The 16,292-nt window shown below is 39.1% G+C and overlaps 1 protein-coding gene across 2 annotated transcripts in view; it reads left to right on the top strand.

Moving 5' to 3' along the window:
- LOC149179730 (putative alpha-amylase 2) overlaps positions 1 to 16,292 on the top strand; it is a 284,569-nt gene that overhangs the window by 172,662 nt on the left and 95,615 nt on the right. For both annotated transcript variants that reach the window (XM_089415780.1, XM_089415781.1), the window contains 2 exons: positions 13,855 to 14,000; positions 14,162 to 14,280. In XM_089415780.1, coding sequence (XP_089271906.1) covers positions 13,855 to 14,000; positions 14,162 to 14,280 — 265 coding nt within the window. The remainder of the gene's footprint in view (positions 1 to 13,854; positions 14,001 to 14,161; positions 14,281 to 16,292) is intronic.

Below are 16,292 nucleotides of genomic sequence, written 5' to 3' on the forward strand. Positions count from 1 at the left end.
CTACCCATGCAGTCTGGGACTCATGGGAAGTACCTCTCATCTGGCCAATAAGTAGGGAAATGAGGATAGGGACCATAGTACTACCGATGGACGCATCGTGTACTACCATATTCCCTATGCTAGGATGACCGATATTGATCTGGGATCAATGGGAACAAACTTCAGATCAGTAGGAGTGGTATGAGACACTCTCTTTTGATTGGATGACTTCGAGTCAGTAAGAGTGGTATGAGACACTCTTTTGATTGGAACTGGCTCTATTGAAGTTTCTAAGTTTACTTAGTTTAGAAACCCTTCATTCACTTTTTTTCTGATTTATTCCTACCTACTTGTCATTTTTCTTTAACAACTTATTTACAAAGTAAATATTGAAAATGACCAATGTCCCCGGAAAACCCAATGCGGGAAACCTGGTGTAGCTATCTGAGGGTTTTCTTATTAAGCAATATCAGAGTACAATCTGGGTGCCGAAACTGGCCTACCCGACAGAGAATTTCCTTAGCAACTATACCTCACAGTTTAAGAGAAATCTCTTGGCTGAAACCCCAGAAAATCCTTTCGGCAGCTCCTCAGCCCAAAACTGCTCTGCAACACCAGCGTTTGCCCAATCTGGACTGCGTCAGCCCCTCTCTGTCTCACGTTGGCCCTGCGTCATCCCCTCTCCGTCTCACGGGAACCTCTGCTTTAGCTGTGCTGGCCCCTCTGGTGCTCTGCGCAGCACTTGGCTGCCTCTGCGTGGCCCTGCATGAGCCCTTGTTGGCTCTGCGTCACTCTCCTTGGCTGCTGCGCTGCTTTCCCGACACAATCTCTGCCTTCTCTGTTTCTCTGTACTCAATTCCCCTTAGCTGCTCTCCCGATCACTGATTCTATCTCTCTTAGCAAACCCCGCTCTAGAGAAGAGAGTGACTGATCATCTGGTGTGCTCTCCAAGTGACCCTCAAGCATCCTCTTATACTTTTCCTGTTGACATCTCAACGACCGAGCTTAAGTCCCTAATCAACGACTAAGATTAGATTTGGCTTGATCCATGTCTTTTGGACGTCTCTAACACAGATTCATATTAATACACATTAATATTTTATTTTCCCTAAGTTTAAACTTAGGGACTCCATTAAAAATATTAATTATTTTAATATCTCTTGATCTGTTTAGAATTTGCCCAAACCCTTTCTGGGTACTGGAGATCTCTTGTGCCCCAACCTCTCCACCAAATTTCGTGGCTAGAGCACATCTGATGCTACCCCAAATCAACACGGGTCAGTAAGTGTGGTATGAGACACTCTTTATTTGGGATTGACTTCGAGTCAGTAGAGAATGGTATGATACATTCTCAATCACTTCTTCTTCTTCATAGTTCAGCAGAGCAGAGCAGAGCAAAGTAGTGCATTGATGGCATAGATAGTACAAATTGGCAGATGGATTTCTCCCTAGTTTAGAGGGAGTGTTAAAATTGGCAACTAGGGCCAAACTCCACATGGGTCATCTTATTTATGGCAGCTGATATTTTTCTTGGATTCCTCTCTCCGAGAGGTGTAGGATTGATCTAAAGATCATCCGATTATGACATTTATAAATGAAGTTATGAATTTATTTTGATTATGGTCAAATTGTCAAGGTTGGCCAACAAACTTATGTAGGCTCAGAAGCTCAACAGTCACGTCTATTCATCCTCAACGTTGCATATAAATAGAAGGTGACTTAGCCTCATTTGGACACACTCATATTCACACTTCTCTCTCTCTCTCCTCATTGATTGGGTACGGATTTCTGGGCCTCTCTCTCTCCACAAGTCCGAAATTTTAGGAGAGCGAAATTTCAGGAGGCCGAAATTTCAGGAGACCGAATTTCTGGACAGTTTGACCAATTGTTGACCAGCATGCATTGACCTCCTTTGACTTTGTTTTTGTGAGGGCTATCTCTGTTTGGGCAAGTTGTATTTCTGGGCACAGAAATCGAGGCTAAACGTTAACTGTTGACCAGTGTTGACTGCAGCTAGGGCTGACCGCAATTGGGCTTTTTGACCAGACTTTGACTAGGCTGAATTTCACTGTTTTGAGGGTTGTTTTATCTCGCTGTTTGGAGGCTGAAGTTCACTGAAGTTGATCGATTCACTGAGGGTCAAATCTGCTCTGTTGACCAACGTTGACTCTTTTGGTTAGGGCTCTTTTGCTGTTGTCATAAATTATCAGATTTGTAAATTGTACTCGCTCTCTACTGAACTATTGAAGACTATAAGAAGAATTGATCAAGGGTTTCCCCACATTGGGGTTTGTCCCTGGCTGGTGCCACATCTTGTGTCCTCTTGTCTTGGCTTGTCTTCTACTATTTATGTTTATGTTCTATCTGCATTTTACTATCATGTTGATGTGATTGCTAAACTGAATATTGATATTGGGCTAATTAAGAAATTGAATTAAAATTGCTCTAAAGCATAGAACATACCATTGTTGCTTAAAATTAACAAAAACCGAATCTTTGGGAAAAAGGTTGAAGTTCTAGGCAACAAGTCAAATCTTTGGGTAGAAGCAAGAGGCCGAAATTTGGCCTATTCCTGGGAATTTTTTTTTTTTCTCGATTAAGACTAAATCTATTAAGTAAAAATAATGTACAAGAGGATACATCCCAAAGATGCAAGAAACCGGCAACCGGAAATGATAGACCTATCAACCTCGGTTCCGGAGAAGGAGCTAAGCAAGCAAGGAGCTACAACAAGTCACTAGAAGCTGAAAGAAACATAGAAAACTACCCTGAGAGGGTAGAGGCTTCAACACGAGGCTTTTTCCCTTTTCGATTTTTGACTACAACCCATCCATTTTGAGGTGGATGAGCGATTACAACTTGAAGATTGGGATCCTCCACCGGGGATCCCTCCTTGGGGAAGCCCTCCTTTTCTGAATCCGAGGAGGAGGACAAATGGACACGTTTCTGAGCAATGGCTGAGTCAGAGGGAGGCGCCAGACCATCGGTGGAGGGGGCCACGGAATGAGGGGCCTGTTCCAATTCTTCATCGCTGTCTTCATCTTCAGAGCTGGAGGAACCAGAATCCACCACTGGAGGTGGAGAGCAGGGAGTCCAGCGTTTGGACTTGGGCTTGGAGGCATTGGCCTTGTTCTTTTTTGCCGGGCGAGATGGGCATGTATTCTGCAAATGCCCAGATTGGTGGCAATGGCGGCACCGAAAAGCAGTATTCTCGTAGTCCAGTGTCTGGGTCCAGACAAAGTCGTTTATCTTAAGGTTGATTTGTTCTGGAAGACCTTTGCTCAGGTCTAACTCCGCACATATTCTTGCATATGAGTAGAGACCTTTAGATTCCCGCCATAAATCTCCACTGAGGAAGCTGCCCAAGGTGTCTCCTATAGCTCTGAAGACACGAGTACTCCATAGGTGGGCAGGTAAGTTTGGAAGCCGAATCCATACCGGAGTCTTGGTAATGACTGCAGTAGCTGGATCAAAATCTGGGAACCAAGGAGTCAAGAATAGCCCTGCAGTTCCCATGAACCAAGGGCCCTCTTCTAAGGCCTTTTCATAGTGCTTACTGTTATCAAATAGAACAATGAAATAGCCTTTCGAACAGAAAAAGATCTTACAGTGATGAGTCCAGTTTGCATGGATCCAAGCGTAGAGATCCTGAGAACGCGGCCACAATCCATTAAATCTGCAGATGATGGCTCTTTCAGCAAAATCTTGAAGAATTCCTGGGAAAATTGACCACAAATGACTAATGCTATTTGTAAGCAGTTTGACCAGGTTTGACCTGGGATTTGTTGCTGGATAGTTTGACTGAAAGAATCAGTTTGTATTTCTTGTTGAATTGAATAATTCTCTAGGAAATGGTTGCTGGGTTTTTCCCAGCATAAAACTTCTTGTACCTTTGTGCATTCTTATTCTATTGTGATCTCTACTATCCTACTACTTTTATTGTTGAATTTCTGAAGTATAATTTCTTAATGATAAACTGGAAGTGCTAAAGACAATATCATTATCATTAGAAGTAATTATTAGTTTCAGGAATTTGTGCTTGCGTCTAATGCACTTGAAAAGTCAACAACCTATATTAGCGCCATAAACTATAAATTAATAATTATAATATATATTATAATTAGAGGGTGACAAGGCATAAAATAATAAATTATAATTATAATGAATTCAAAATTTAATTTGAACATTTTTAAACTATTGTCCTTCTTGGTTTGTATTTTTTTCAAATACGCTCCAATTGTGATTGCATCTTTAGGAGCTACATGTTTCGCTGAGCACTTGAATGGAAACCTTTTGGAGATTGGGTACTCTTGCGCCATAGCTTGTCCACCAAGCATCTGTAACAAATAAGAGAAACATAAGAAAAAACATTGAATTTTGACGGTTGAAGCAAAGTATGAAGAGACAATCAAACTTGAAACAAAATTAAACTTACCTAGCATTTTGGTCTTCCTATCCTAGATAGCTATGTCAAAGCCAAATTTTCCACTTGCCATCCTATATATCTCCATTCTTTACAGATCTTTGCATGTTTTTGTGGAGATGGCATCATCCTTTGAACACAAGTGAGGAATCCATCCATCGCCTCAACATCAAATTTGAAACCACATGAGTAAGAAATTGCGAGGTTAAAGTAGATCCCCGTAGCATGAATAGGGCAATGGAGTGTATTGTTCCATTAGTTATCAATCACTCTCCATATCAATAGTCGTTTCTCAAACCCCTCACCCCCTTATCCTCATAATAGGTGTGGATGGCTTCTTTGTCGCTATCCATAGCTTCATACAAGTAGCCCATTACGAGCTTATCTCCTTCAACTTGAAGGTTCATTGCTAGTTTCAAATCTACTACCAACTTTTGGGATACCAGATTTGTTTGGATGGCATTGTCCATTATGATAGAATCCATGTTGCCTTTGATGTGACAACGTTGATGAACATAGATTCTTCACTATTGAGACTATATGTAGTTCTATAGAGGATGCACTGGTGACCTCTATTTTTGTATTTTTAGAGGGTTGTTGTTGCTTAGCTAGGAGGGCTTGAGCCTTCTTGGAAAACTTGGTGTAAATAAACCCATACTTGTCATCAAAATGGCCATACTTTTTTTTGTAAGAATACTACTTTCTTGTGTTGTAGAAAAAAAGAGTGGAGTTGGAAGAGTCCGTGCTTTGTTAGTTGTTGTTGGGTTGGTCCTTGGGAGTACTAGAAGGCTGAGAGGAGAAAGAAAAATCTTTTGGGCAGGGTTAGGGTTGGACAAATTGACTTCTATCCTTGAAGCAAGCTTGAAGGCATGCTCCAACAAAGTAATCAGAAAAAATTCCATTTCATTTTAGGTGAGGTATCAAACCAAAAATGATGTTAAAATGGAAAATGCCTTCAAAATCACTTACCTCAAGTTTGATGGACCTCTATTTGAAGAGATAAATGAATTGTATGGTTTGTCTAGGGGATTTGTCAAAGTTGGAGCCACTTTCCTAGCAACACTTGCTTGTTCCCTATCAGGCTAGGAGGTAACACCACAATGCAAGTTGTGTCTTTGCATTAAGATTGGTCATGGATATATACAAGCAAGGAGAGACTCTTGGGCTTCACCTCCTAGTGTCTCTTCATATTCCTATTCTCCATTATTTACTATTTACATTATTTACATATATTCACCCAATCCTAACGATTAGGTGTCAACATTCCTCCCTTAGTCTGAAGGGATGTTGGTGAGTTCAAGCGTCGTTCTGAACCTTTCGAACTTTTCTCTTCCAAGCACTTTTGTGAAGATGTCTGCAATATGCTCATCAGTGGAACAATGGCATAGATGGATTGTCTTGGCCTCAACATGATGTCGAATCAGATGGTTTTTTGTATTGATGTGCTTCGTTCGATCATGGAACTTTGGGTTCTTGGCCAACTTTATTACAGAGCTGTTTCCAATCATGAGTGGATTTGAATGCACTTGTTTCACCTGCAAATCTTCCAAAATTTTCCTAAGCCAAACAATTTCCTTTGTTGCTTCAACTACTGCCACATATTCTTCCTTTGTTGTGGAATCTACTGGAAATGATTGTTTGCATGATCTTCAGGAGACAGCTCTTAATCCAAGACTCGTAACATAACCTGATGTAGATACCCAGGTTTCTTTGTCTCCATCGAAGTCTGAATCAGAGTATCCAATCAAGCTCAAGTTGCCCACCTGTGTATACTTGAGTCCAAAGTCTTGAGTTCCCTTCAAGTAATTTAGAACTCTTTTTGCAGCAGACCAATTTCCCTCACAAAGCTTTGGCATAAACTTGGAGAGGATTCCAACAACAAATGAAATGTCTGGTCTGGTAGTAGTCAGGTAGTTGAGACTTCCTACAAGTTGTCTATACTTTATTGCATCCTCAAATTCTTTTCCTTCAAAGGATTGCACTCAACGATGCCAAACTTGTTCAACAGATCTCCAATGTACATCTTTTGAGTGAGGAATATAAACTTCAGATGTTGAGTTGCTTCAATACCAAGATAGTAGTGAACATAGCCCAAGCCAGTCATTTCAAAACCTTTCCTCAATTCCTTATTTATGGATGCAATGTAGCTCTCATTGTTCCTTGTCATCAAAAGATCATCTACATACACCACAACATATACAACTGTTTTTCCAACTTTCTTGACAGGCAAAGTTGCATCATCAAGATCATAATGTTTGAAGTTGAGTTTCAAAAGATGCTAAATTAACTTTTCATACTAGGCTGACGGTGCTTGCTTGAAGCCATACAAGGATTTCACAAGCTTGCATACTTTGTGTTCATGGCCCTTCACAACAAATCCTTCTGGCTAGGACATAAAAACATTTTCTTTCAAATCTCTGTTCAAGAAAGCAGTGTTTACATCCATTTGATGGACTTTCCAACCATTCTGAGTTGCCAAGGCAAAGAGTGTTCGGATGGTAGCCCATTTTTGTGGGGGCAAAAGTCTCCTCATAATCGACCCCTTCCTTTTGTGCAAAACCTTTTTCCACAAGCTTGGATTTGTGCTTGTCATGTGATCCATCAGCTTTATACTTGTTCTTGTAGACCCACCTGCGGCCAATTGGTTTGGTTCCCAATGGAGGATCAACTAGCTTCCAAGTGCCATTCTTTATCAAGGCATCATACTCCTTTTGCATCGCTTCTTTCCATTCATCATGAGAAGCGACTTCTTTGAAGGAAGTTGGTTCAAAATCTGTAGACAAATTCAGTTCACAATCATAAGAAACATCCATATCAACAGGTGAATCAGAATCATCTACATCACCTCCATTTTTCCTGGTTGTACTTCTTGTTCCTGTCTTTCCAACCTGATTAGGATGAGCACTTTCAAGTGTCTTTGTCATCCATTTTGGATGAACTTTCTGAGATGGCTTAGGCTGCTTAGTTGACTCACTTGGGATTGAATCAAGATTGAGTCTCCCAATTCTGTCAATCACATCACTCAAAGTATCATCAGTGGCTGGAGCTTCATGTGAGGGAGAGAGTGCTTCACAAGAAGATTCCACAGATTGATCTAGCATAGGAATCCCCTCTTCAAGATGTGGAATCTGATTATCAAATTCTTGAAACAATTTTGCATGTCTGAATCTATCCAAGCGATCAAGCTGCCTCTCAACAACATTGTCATCTTTGGAAGATTCAGGAAAGATTACATCTCTAGATACAACAAACTTATTATTAACTTCATCATAGAGATGGTATGCTTTGGAGGTATTTGAATACCCCAAGAAGATACACTTACGACTCCTTGCACCAAGTTTGTTTCTTTATTCCTTTGGTATCAAGGCATAATAGGTGGAACCAAAGACCCTGAGATGCTTTATTGAAGGAATGTGGCCATACCACATTTCATAAGGAGTATTGCTTCTAATAGCATTAGATGGGCATCTATTCTTTACATACACAACACATAGAACTGTATCAGGCCAAAACATCAATTTTACATTCTTGAAAAACATCATGGAACGTACCATATTTAATATTGTCCTATTCATTCTTTCAGCTACTCCATTATGTTGGGGATTATTAGGGACAGTTGTTTGATGTTTGATCCCATGCTGGCAAAAATAATTTTCAAATTCATTTGAAGTATATTCTTTTCCATTATCAGTGCGAATAGAGCCAATATGAGATTGTGCTTCATTTTCAATCCATGTATGAAAGTTCTTGAATGTTTGAAAAGCATTAGATTTGTTCTTCAATAAACAAACTCAACACATTCTGGTGTAGTCATCACTAAATGTCATCATATATTTATTTCCATTTGCAGAAGGAACAAGCATTGGACCACATAAATATGAATGAATGAGTTCAAGTTTTCTATGTGCTTTGGAATGTGAATCATGAAAACACTGTTTGCTATGCTTTCCCAAAATACAAGCATCACATTGCTTAAGTTTCCTAGGAATTGTAGGCAAACTAGTAATGCCATTTTTCTTCAAGAAGCAAAGTTTGTCATAGTTCAAGTGTCCAAATCTAGTATGCCATAAAAGACTTGATGGAAATGTACCTTCATTATAATGAGAACTGTATGAGAAGTTTTGTACACGAATAGAGGTACCTTGCAGCTTTAGAAGTCTTTCTTCTATCCCCATCATGAAAAGTGAGTGATCTAATGATTTTCTAACCTCAACCTTGCCATCAAACATGTGAATGGAGTGTCCTTGTTGGCGGATGTGGACCAACGACAACAAGTTTCTCCTTAGCTCTGGGAGATATAAAACATCATGTAGAAGAAAGTCTGGAAGACTAGGCAATTTGACCCTGATTGTGCCAAGCCCTGATGGCTTGAGTTTTGATTTATTTGCAAAGTATACTACTCCATCAACTTTGTCAGTAAATTTTTCAAAAAGATCTCTTCTAAAAGTCATGTGGCAAGTTGCCTCTGAATCAAGCAACCAATCATTTTTCCAAGAAGCAAGTGAAGCATTAAGCAAGTCTTCAGTTACTCTAATATGACAATGTGCCACAACGTAGTGAGCGGATTCAATTGCTTTACCATTCTCTTTGTCATTGGTTTACCTTTGGCTTGATTTCTTTCCTGCTCAATTATGTCCCAAGACAACTTACATGTAAATGCATCATGGCTATCTCTATTGCAACGTATGGAATGTAGATCAGACTTATCTCCTTGAGAGTGTTTGCCCCCCTGCCTCTGAAATTTCTTCTTCCTCTTCCTCTTCGACCACTTCTTCCTCTAGAAGAATCGTGAGCATGATTCTTCTTTCTATGTGCAAGGCACACAACTTCTTCAGAAGATTTAGGAGTTGTCTTCTTCCCAAAAGCCTTCTGTCTCTCAGCAAACTTCTTCACAAGGGATTCAAAGGTAATCTCCTTGAGGCTTCCACTTGCTTGCAATGACTCAAGATAATTTGAATAAGTGGGGTATAGTGCCTTGACAAAATCTATGAGAGGAATGTTTAGTTGAACATCAGTGGTTTCAATATCATGTGTAATAGATCTTACTTTTGATGCTAAAGCAAGAGGATCATTTTTCAATTCAAGACTGAACAATTTAATCATCAATTGGACAACTTCAAGTTCAGAGTGTGAGTCATAGAGTTCCTTCAACTTTTGTAAGGGTTCATAGCATTTGAAAATGGTGAAACATGGTGACTCACCTTTTCATTTACAGATGCTGCAATCAAGGCATAGGCCTTGCTGTTCTTGTTTTCCCAAACGACAATCTCCTTTTCTGAGGTGGGCTTAGCAGGTTCATTTTCTCCTTCTCCTACACAAACTCTTTTCCACAACTCATTGAAAATGAGAGTGTGTATTATCTTCCTTGACCATTCAGGATAGTTTTCCTTGCTAGTGAGAACCACTCCCATAATAGAAATTAGTGAGTCATAGAGTTCCTTCAACTTCTATAAGGGTTCATAGCATTTGAAAATGGTGAAATATGGCGACTCACCTTTTCATTTACAGATGCTGCAATCAAGGCATAGGCCTTGTTGTTCTTGTTTTCCCAAACGACAATCTCCTTTTCTGAGGTGGGCTTAGCAGGTTTATTATCTCCTTCTCCTACACAAATTATTTTCCACAACTCATTGAAAATGAGAGTGTGTTTTATCTTCTTTGACCACTCAGGATAGTTTTCCTTGCCAGTGAGAACCATTCCCACAATAGAAATTAGTGAATGCATCATAAAAACTGATTGGTATACAACTGTGTCTTCAAATAAGCTATGTCTTCAAAAAATTATCAATATACTTCCATATATCATATGGCATATAATACATCACATACATCAATACTTCATCTCATCTCACATACCATACCACATTACCATTTACCATACCATACCATATTATATTACCATTTAATTAATAACACCATACGGTCCTCATAGAAAAACCAATGTTATCATTCACCATAAGCCATTTGAAAAAGCATATGCTTTATCACTCTCCACAAAGTGATTAAAAAATAACTCAATGGAACATACTTAGCCCAATGTATGCCGAAACCTCCAAATCCCGCACCAACGTTTTTATATGAAATGAAATGAAATGATATTTTAACATCCATGAGACCAAAAATAGTCTATGGGACCATTAGTTCCCTATTTTTTGCCTTTTGCAATTGAATCCTTTTCTTATTCTTTTCTTATTCAAATTGATGATGAGTTGGCCCAACCTTCCAACAATCCCCTCGCTGAAAAGACAATGCCAACAAACCGATGCTAACATACTCCCATAACTTTCTCTGATGTCTTTGAATGCATCACATTCCAAAATGAAATGATTTTCCGCTTCCACTATCCTAGACATGCAAAATGTATTCACCCGTTCTTCCCAAGCTTCTTTAGGCCTTTTCTACCATCCCGTTTCACACCAAAGTTGATGTGTGTTGGTTCTTAATTGAGCAATAAGAACCTTTATGCAACAGATAGCGAGGTACGCATATGACCGTGTAATATGAAACACATGTAAAAAAAAAGAGTATGGGCAGTGTGTTATGGCAGGGTTGTAGAGCAACCGGCTGTGCAGAACCGAGTTGGGGTCAATGTATGGTGTGAGTGGTATAAACTGTATGAATTGTAACAACGTTTGTGGAGTGTGGGTATTATACAGTGTGGAGTGGTAATAATATGCAATGAGGGTGGTAATAAGATGCAACTAGGGTGCCGACTATGCAAGGGGTTGCGCAGGTGTGAGGGACCGCGTATGCAGAGGGGAGTCGAAGCCGAAAGGTGGAAGGGTCGAGGGGTTACATCGTTATAGGGTTATAGCGTTATAGCGGAAAGAGTGTTTGGGAGGGCGGTATACGATATTATATGCAAGGGTTATGTGTATGGAGGCCAGAGTAACCAGGAGTTGGTGTGAGGAGCATAGTCGAGGGCTGAGGTTGATTGTGTAAAAAACGGAGCCGACTGTGAGGTGAGTCCGGCAAAAAAATGCACTGAGTATCCGTGGTATGGAGGTATGCATGGAGACAAGGCGTTAACCAACAACGTTCAGGTAACGTTCGGGCTTGGAATAAAAAATGCATATGACAGTGTATGGAAGGTGGCTTCGGGCCTCAAGAGCAATGGCAGAGTGTCTGTTCTGCAAAACAGGCAGAACATAAGCAAGAGGGAGTTACAAGGGTAGAGAGGAAAGCCAAAAATGGAGTTGGCTCTGATACCATGTCAGGCCAGGAGGTAACTCCACAATGCGAATTGTGTCTTTGCATTAAGATTTCTTATGGATATATACAAGTAGGGAGAGACTCTTGGGCTTCACCTCCCAGTGTCTCTTCATATTCCTATTCTCCATTATTTACTATTTACATTATTTACATATATTCACCCAATCCCAATGATTAGGTGTCAACATTCCCAAAGGCGTAGAATATCATGTAGAAAACATATTTGATGTATATTAAGTGCGAATTAGAGTTTGGTTTTGGTCATGAGATATTGATTGTGGGTTTGCTAGCACGTGAGTACTTGGCCCTCCATTTGAACTTTAGCAATCAAAACTCTATTATCCTTTGTCAGATTTGATTGTCTTGAAATGACTTCCAGATTTCATATCCAAATGTTGAGCCTGTTTCGATTGGGAACCTCATAAAATTTAGGATCAGATAACTTAATGCCCAACTAGAAATTCTACTAAAGAATGGGTTTCCCTTGGGGAAGATTAGATGGCTGTGTACATAGGGTTTGCTAGTGTGCAGTGATGAGCTATTGGAGCATGATCATCATGCTTTGCATCGTTTGGGTTTAAAGATCTTCTACAGTTGTTGTTGTACTCTGAATGGTTCCAGCAATAGTTTCTGTTTCTCATGCATTTACTGTCTTCGGATCTATGAATTGCTTGAGTCATGAGAGTCACTAGAGTCCTGGGAAGGATTTAAGAAGACATTGTGATGCTGCAAATGACAAAGTATGTGGATCCAAAGGCAAAGACAATGTTCTACAGGTCAAAATTTGTGGAATGGGCCCCATTGAATAAAAGTGCAAGTCCTTGACTGTTCCATAGATTTTGGTTGCAATTGCATGGATTTGATCACCAATGCAATGCAAACACTATTGGTACCAACAGTACAGGACAAAAATTAGTGGAAGGGGTTGAAATCTAATGAAACAAGTGTAATGAACAAATGGCTCTGCTGATTTGCAAATAGAGTACATGACTTTGGCACAATTAGCAGAAATAATGGGTATAAATGTGAAAATGATAAGGGTAGCCTGAGCAATAATTAGTTACTTGTGTGCTGATGGCCCGAACATAGGATTTTGTGAACCACTTGGAGAGAGCTTGAAGGAGGAATTTGTGTAGAAAGAAAATCCTAAAGGAGACTGGAATAACAAAGCTTTTGAAAATTCCTAATCTTAGGGCTCTAATACCAACTGCTATGTGCTGAATATAATCAGTGTAGAGGGACTCAGTGTTCACATACTGAGTAAAAATCTAGTAGACTAGTGCGCAAGAACAACAGAAGAATTGTTGGAGCTATACAGATGTTTTAAATTTTACATTTTATATTATCTATATATAGGACTACAAGACTATGTGAAGGTGATCAAGTTTGATAAAGTCGCCAATAAAATACAATAAGGTCGGTGAGTGATCAATTTGGATCAAGTCACCCAAAAGGGAAAGAGATGAAGTATAAAATAGACAAAGTACATCTATAATACATGTCCACAGGGCTAAGTCTCATTGAGCATAATTATTATCTAGTCCTGACAAGTTATAGGATGCAGGATAGTTATCAATGTGGATTATTGAATTATACATGCCCCTCGTTATCAGAAAACTCGCCTAGGTTGAGAACGAAGAGTAGCTGGGAAGTAACTCCTTACCTCATACACCATCTCCTGAAATACTTCTTATAATTGCAAAAAATATTTACGTCAATAGAAAACAAGAAGTGGAAGGTTATACACAATAGTATTTAGATCCTCTTCCTTAAATCATGATTAGAGACAGAACCTTCATTCATGAACCATGCCCCCATAGAAGCATTTTTGCCAAAAATACTAAAGATAAATAGAAAGGAATCTTCTGTCTGATTATCTTCTCCCTGAAGAAATATTTCTTAGACATGTTCCTCTCATCTACAAGCCCCTTTCATGTTTCAATATTAATTTCCTGGAAAGAATAAGGTTGTAAAATTTTGACATCTGGAAGGGATTTGAAATGTTATTCTGTTTTTTTTCTCAAACCAAAATTATATCGAGTCACTAACATTGTTTGGAAAATTCCAAAATCAACTACTATCAAACCATAGGGCATAATCCCTACAACATGCTAGTGACTCCAACACAATCCCTACAACATGCTAGCCAATGATAATTTTCCAAACAAAGATAATATTCAATATTATATTTTCTCATATTTCTGTTATATTATTTTGTTTCTCATTTTGAATGCCTGCAGGGAAACTGGAGCACAGGGGATAATTTTCATGGAGTACCAAACATTGATCACACCCAAGATTTTGTACGCAAAGACATCAAAGATTGGTTAAGGTGGCTTCGGAAAAGTGTTGGTTTTCAAGATTTTCGATTTGACTTTGCCAAGGGGTATGGAAAATTTAACCTGAAACTATATTCAATGGAATGTTCTATCTAAGCTTCATAAAAATATGAGCATCAGCTTAATGTGCTTCAATTTCTAATTGTGTTGCCTAGATCATAGTATTCCTGGAATCATCATCTTGAGGTGTGGATTGTTTCATTTTCAGTTATGCAGCAAAATTTGTGAAAGAATATATCGAGGCATCGACCCCCATGTTTGCTGTTGGGGAATATTGGGATTCGTGCAATTATACTCCTCCTAGCTATCATCTTGATAAGAACCAAGGTATGCCACTCTCAAGCAAAAATTGTTATTCCATTACTAAAAACCTATATTGCTTGTGAATTTCTTGGCTTTTTGAGGCCACTCATTGCTTCTAACCTGAGTTCAATATAATAAATGTAGTAACGATATTATCGAAATAGTGATACTGGTTTCCATTCAGATTATAAACTGAATTTGTGAAATTTGAGCAGCAATAAAATAGTAAGAGAGCCGTAGCCAACTTACAAAGAAAGAAGGAATTAAATGAATTATATTAATGCCCACTAATGACAAAAATAGCTGAATGGGACTTGGAACCACAAGAAGTAAAAATATCAAGATAAAGAGTGTGTAGGGCATCTCAGGTCTCCTCCTAAAAAAAGAAAGCAAAATGCAACACTAACAAATAAAAATGTTGTGGCATTAAACCTAGAATGGGTAAACCCTTGACAACGCAGTAAAATACAACCAAGGAGTCCAAGTGAATCTGCAATGGACATGGAAACTGAGCTAAAGTATGAGCAGAAAGCTCTTCCAAACATATTCACTCTCTCCTTGGAGGTTTATTTGTCATAAGAATCTCCTCTACTAGAAAACAAAAGAGAGACTTTATTTCCCTATGATGATATGATTCTTCCTCTCTTTGAGCTCCACATGCACAACCTTACATTTGGAAGTATTTCATACTTGCAAACTAGAATTTTTCCAGTGCATCCCCTATAGATTTTTTAATTTTATGTGCGTTTTCTCTTTGAAGGGAAGTGAAGACAAATCCTTGGCATCCATAAATGTACATTATCTCCCAAAGCCACTGATATAAAAAACCTGGGCCCTTGTAATCAAGGCACTTTCTTAATGAGTGATGCCGTTTTGGAAATGATCTACATGGAATGTTTCTGTAATGTCCCAAATGGGATATTTTGCTAAATTTGCAAGGATCGAACTTAACCCAAATTTCACCATTAAATTGTCATTCATTTAACAGAAGATTGTCATGTAAAATAAAACAAACAGAGCACTGCAATCCAATGACACAATGAGCATGAAAATTCTCAACTTTTATTATAATGGATAAACTATGGTTACATGTGTATACAACCAAAACAGCTGAGATGAATGTTGGCCTCCAAGATAATCTGCTACACTACACTGACCTCCAAAAGCGAACTAAACTATCACTGCTAAGCTCTCTTGTGAATTCTGGATGAATTCACCAAGGGGAGATGGGTGCTCGCCCAATCTCACTAAATCACCCGAGGATTTCCATCCTAGGGCTACCAAGAAAGTAGAGAACCGAGTTCCCAACCTCTCATACAAGAACAAATATCAAATCCAAGATGTCCTCTAATGGCCTCCTCTTTTTATAGATCTGATGGACCCCTCTAGAAACTCTTATTTTATTATTATTTTAATCATTGAGCACATTTCCTTCAACTAAAATATCTTTTTAATGTGGGAAAATGGTAAATTGGCCACCATACTATGTGAAAATTCCAATACCGGAATCCTATTACAGCAATTGATATTATTTCTCCTAATTTTTCATTAATTAACAATTTTTCTCCTACGACAAATCAAAATAAATACACTGCAACCTTCACAATTAAAACTGCAGAAAAATAATGCACTGGAAACTGAGAAATGCTATCACACACACATATAAATAACACAATTAGTTTTGGACAAAGGTCCCTGGAGAAAACCAACTTGGAAAAACCGGTGTAGCAGCTGAGGGTTTTATTATCATGCACCAGTGAGAAATTCTGAGGCAAACTCCCCCCACGACTTGGAAAACTCCCGGCATGACTTGCCTTCAGAAATTCGGCCCTCCGACCATTTGCGTCAACCTTTGCGCTACTTTGCGCAACTTGCTGGACATCAAGCCTTTGACTGGTCTCTGATGAAGTCGTTCTATCTTCTGCTAGCTGGAAAGATGCTTCTCTGGCACTCTGGGACTCCTTACCAGCATTTGGAATTTAAGACGTCTCTCCCTCTCAACAAATCGATCTTGCCTCTAGAGGTTGCTATGCTGC

Source organism: Pinus tabuliformis, chromosome 3_2 (assembly GCF_031772625.1).
Source record: "Pinus tabuliformis cultivar Carrire ecotype Pingquan chromosome 3_2, CPIR1, whole genome shotgun sequence".
In the NCBI taxonomy this organism is placed as follows: domain Eukaryota; kingdom Viridiplantae; phylum Streptophyta; class Pinopsida; order Pinales; family Pinaceae; genus Pinus; species Pinus tabuliformis.